The sequence below is a fragment of the Scyliorhinus canicula genome, chromosome 29 (genome assembly GCF_902713615.1).
Source record: "Scyliorhinus canicula chromosome 29, sScyCan1.1, whole genome shotgun sequence".
Classification (NCBI taxonomy): Eukaryota; Metazoa; Chordata; class Chondrichthyes; order Carcharhiniformes; family Scyliorhinidae; genus Scyliorhinus; species Scyliorhinus canicula.
This window is the reverse complement of record NC_052174.1, coordinates 10,141,219-10,145,981: the sequence shown is the minus strand read 5'-3', so window position 1 is coordinate 10,145,981 and position 4,763 is coordinate 10,141,219. Positions and strand designations below refer to the sequence as shown.

Genomic DNA, 4,763 nt, shown 5'->3' with positions numbered 1-4,763 from the left:
AAGCCAGGGAAGAGATTGCTGAGCCTTTGGCTTTGATTTTTAGGTCATCATTGGCTACAGGAATAGTGCCAGAGGACTGGAGGATAGCAAATGTGGTCCCTTTGTTCAAGAAGGGGAGTAGAGATAACCCCGGTAACTATAGGCCGGTGAGCCTAACGTCTGTGGTGGGTAAAGTCTTGGAGAGGATTATAAAAGATACGATTTATAATCATCTAGATAGGAATAATATGATTAGGGACAGTCAGCATGGTTTTGTGAAGGGTAGGTCATGCCTCACAAACCTTATCGAGTTCTTTGAGAAGGTGACTGAACAGGTAGACGAGGGTAGAGCAGTTGATGTGGTGTATATGGATTTCAGTAAAGCGTTTGATAAGGTTCCCCACGGTCGTCTATTGCAGAAAATACGGAGGCTGGGGATTGAGGGTGATTTAGAGATGTGGATCAGAAATTGGCTAGTTGAAAGAAGACAGAGAGTGGTAGTTGATGGGAAATGTTCAGAATGGAGTTCAGTTACGAGTGGCGTACCACAAGGATCTGTTCTGGGGCCGTTGCTGTTTGTCATTTTTATAAATGACCTAGAGGAGGGCGCAGAAGGATGGGTGAGTAAATTTGCAGACGACACTAAAGTCGGTGGAGTTGTAGACAGTGCGGAAGGATGTTGCAGGTTACAGAGGGACATAGATAGGCTGCAGAGCTGGGCTGAGAGGTGGCAAATGGAGTTTAATGTGGAGAAGTGTGAGGTGATTCACTTTGGAAAGAATAACAGAAATGCGGAATATTTGGCTAATGGTAAAATTCTTGGAAGTGTGGATGAGCAGAGGGATCTCGGTGTCCATGTACATAGATCCCTGAAAGTTGCCACCCAGGTTGATAGGGTTGTGAAGAAGGCCTATGGTGTGTTGGCCTTTATTGGTAGAGGGATTGAGTTCCGGAGCCATGAGGTCATGTTGCAGTTGTACAAAACTCTAGTACGGCCGCATTTGGAGTATTGCGTACAGTTTCTGGTCGCCTCATTATAGGAAGGACGTGGAAGCTTTGGAACGGGTGCAGAGGAGATTTACCAGGATGTTGCCTGGTATGGAGGGAAAATCTTATGAGGAAAGGCTGATGGACTTGAGGTTGTTTTCGTTAGAGAGAAGAAGGTTAAGAGGTGACTTAATAGAGGCATACAAAATGATCAGAGGGTTAGATAGGGTGGACAGCGAGAGCCTTCTCCCGCGGATGGAGGTGGCTAGCACGAGGGGACATAGCCTTAAATTGAGGGGTAATAGATATAGGACAGAGGTCAGAGGTGGGTTTTTTACGCAAAGAGTGGTGAGGCCGTGGAATGCCCTACCTGCAACAGTAGTGAACATGCCAACATTGAGGGCATTTAAAATTTATTGGATAAGCATATGGATGATAAGGGCATAGTGTAGGTTAGATGGCCTTTAGATTTTTTCCATGTCGGTGCAACATCGAGGGCCGAAGGGCCTGTACTGCGCTGTATCGTTCTATGTTCTATGTTCTATGTTCTATGATAGTCAGAGGCTTTTTTCCAGGGTAGAGGGGTCAATTACTAGAGGGAAAAGGTTTAAGGTGCAAGAGGCAAGGTTTAGAGGAGATGTACGAGGCAAGTTTTTTACACAGAGGGTAGTGGGTGCCTGGAACTCGCTGCCAGAGGAGGTGGTGGAAGCAGGGATGATAGTGACGTTTAAGGGGCATCTTGACAAATACATGAATAGGATGGGAATAGAGGGATACGGACCCAGGAAGTGTAGAGAATTTTAGTTCAGACGGGCAACATGGTCGGCACAGGCTTGGAGGGCCGAAGGGCCTGTTCCTGTGCTGTACTTTTCTTTGTTCTTTGTTCTTATTTCCTAATTGCAGACCACTTAGTACCTCATTGAGACTTCTGCCCATTGATTGTTCGAAGAGGTGAAATGTACTTGCCCACCCACACACACCCTACAGGGTTCCCTGTAATAGAACATAAAAAAATACAACACAGAACAGGCCCTTCGGCCCACGGGGTTGTGCAAATGGGTGTTTATCAGTGATGTCAGAGAGTGGGCGGAGCTGGGCTGTCTGTCAGCTTTTTACTTTTGTTTTAGGCTGTTTGCTGCAGGGTTGTGTTTTAGTTTTGTTTTCAGTGTTGGAGCTGAAGCCAGCCAGATTGCTGATCTCTCTGCCATCAAAAGACTATCTCTTGATCATTTGGTGAATTCAGAATTATAAATGTTCTCAGTAGTGAATGTAAACCTGATGTGCTTCTGTTAAAGGGTCTTCCTTTTGTCTTCTGGATGTTGTTTGGGAGGTTATTAAGGATTACTTAGTGTTGTATTCTTTAGTTCAGTCCAATGATATTTTAGGGTGATTTGGAGTTGGGCCAAGTCCATTGAGTGGGTCAAGTCTCGAGACCGCACCTGGAGTATTAGAACAGTACAGCACAGAACAGGCCCTTCAGCCCTCGATGTTGTGCCGAGCAATGATCACCCTACTCAAACCCACGTATCCACCCTATACCCGTAACCCAACAACCCCCCCTTAACCTTACTTTTTAAGGACACTAAGGGCAATTTATCACGGCCAATCCACCTAACCCGCACATCTTTGGACTGTGGGAGGAAACCGGAGCACCCGGAGGAAACCCACGCACACACGGGGAGGACGTGCAGACTCCGCACAGACAGTGACCCAGCCGGGAATCGAACCTGGGACCCTGGAGCTGTGAAGCATTTATGCTAACCACCATGCTACCGTGCTCCCTATTGTGGGCAGTATTGCTCTCCTTATCTGAGTAAGGATCTCAGTGCGTTGGAAGCAATTCAGAGAGGGTTTAAGCCGCCTAATCCCAGGAATGGGCGGGTTGTCCGATGAGGAGAGGTTGGGTTTGTATCCGCTGGAGTTTGAAGAGTGAGGGGCGACTCGATTGAAACCTTTAAGATCCTGAGGGGGTGTTGACAGGGGGAGGTGTGGAGAGGATGTTTCCTCTTGTGGGAGAATCTGGAACCGAGGGGGGGAGGGCGGGGGGGGGGGGGGGGGGGGTGTTCACTGTTTAAAAATAAGGGGGTGGCCCCTTTAAGACGGAGATGAGGAGAAATATTTTCTCTCAGAGGGCGGAGTCTCTGGAACTCTCTTCCTCAAACGGCGGCGGGAGAGGAATCTTTGAGTATTTTTAAAGCGGGGCGGACAGATGCTTGACAAGAAGGGGCTGAATGGTTATTGGGGCGAGGTGGGGGTTGAGGTCACAATCGGATCAGCCACGATCTCATTGAATGACGGAACAGACTCTAGGGGCCGTGTAGCCTCCTCCCACCTCCTCATTTGCATGTTCGTGGCTGAGCCAATGAAAGGTTTGCGTTGCATTTTTGTTGCCTTCCGATTGTTCCAACAGGAGTTAAAAGGAAAACGAGGGGCTCCCGCACGATCCAAAGATCAGGGGACAGAAAAGGTGACTTACCCTGGCGATGACGCCGTGCTCGCCCAGCAGATCACTTCTGGCCCGAGTGTTTATCTCCAACGTGTACCTCGTGTGAGGGGTGAGAAGCTGAAAAAAAAAGGCGGGTTGGGGTGGGGGGGGGAAAAAAATGTCATGGGGTCAACTCAATCCAGACCAGCGTTGCCAGGCCGCACCCACGCTCGCAATTGTCCCTCCCAGCTCAAGTCTCCTGCCGACATCGAATGTTCCTCCAGGGTGCCAAGATTGACGGGAAGGGGAGGGAAAGTTGTCCTGACCCGGGTTCCCCCCTCCTCGGCCCTGGTGAGACCGTGATCGGTCCCACCCGCTGCTGTCCCACCCGCGGGTGGAGCGGCCCAAGTGGTTCCGGCCTAACCCCTTGGCGTTTAGGCCTGAGGGGCGCTAGGCCATTGGGGAGCCCCACCAGGACTGGGCCCCAGTTGGAAGTGGGAGGGGCCTGAGAAGAGCTCACCCGCTGAAAGGTCACCTGGAGCTACCTCTGTTTCCCCCCCCCCCCCCCCCCCCCCCACCACCCCCCCTGCCCCCACCACCCCACCCCCGTGAACCTTCCAGGGCAGCTTCCCACCTGAGGGTAATTCTGGCGGGAGACAAGAATGGGGAGGACGTCCCGTTTCCCCACCTCCATCGCCCACCGAGTCTTTCCCGGCCTACTCGCTTTTGGTTCCTCAGTTAGTTCTCATGGTGCAGGAATTTACAGGCGGTCCATATTCCCCGGAACCCTGCGAAATCCCCCCCCCCCCCCCCCCCCCCCCCCCACCGCCCTCCCCTCCACCTCTTGTGGAGTAAAACTGCCAGGCTATCCGCCCGGAGTAGGCCCCACCCCTACTGTGGGTCAAAGGGCGGCGGAGACGGAATGAGGCATCGGACTGGCAATTAATTGGTCACTTAAGGGCCGCATTAGGTCCAAGGGTGGGCGGGACGCTTGGGGCCTCCTGCCTGCAATGAAAGGAGGGTTGGGGGCAACCTTGCCGGCGTTGGGAAGGCCGCGCGGTAGATTGGACGAGTGAGAGTTGGGGGCGGTGGTGGGGGGGGGGGGATTGGTCGGAGGCGTGATTAGGGTCTGCAGTGCGCTGCCCTGGGAGTGCGCTGGGGGCAGATTCAATCGAGGCGTCCGAGAGGGCATTCGATGATTACTTGAATAGAAAACGACGCGCGGGGGGGGGGACAGGCAAATGGCAGGGGGAGCGGCACTGAGTCACGATGCTCGTACGGAGAGCTGGAGCAGACATGGCCTCTTCCTGCACCGTGACAATTCTGTGATTCGCCGATTACCAGCAGGCATTGGTCAGGACGAAGAGGTGGG

The 4,763-nt window shown here is 52.2% G+C and overlaps 1 protein-coding gene across 1 annotated transcript in view; it reads right to left on the bottom strand.

The window, feature by feature from the left end:
* Positions 1 to 4,763, bottom strand: part of alox12 (arachidonate 12-lipoxygenase) — a 47,253-nt gene that overhangs the window by 6,924 nt on the left and 35,566 nt on the right. Inside the window, exon 9 of the mRNA XM_038786745.1 lies at positions 3,443 to 3,529. Coding sequence (XP_038642673.1) covers positions 3,443 to 3,529 — 87 coding nt within the window. The remainder of the gene's footprint in view (positions 1 to 3,442; positions 3,530 to 4,763) is intronic.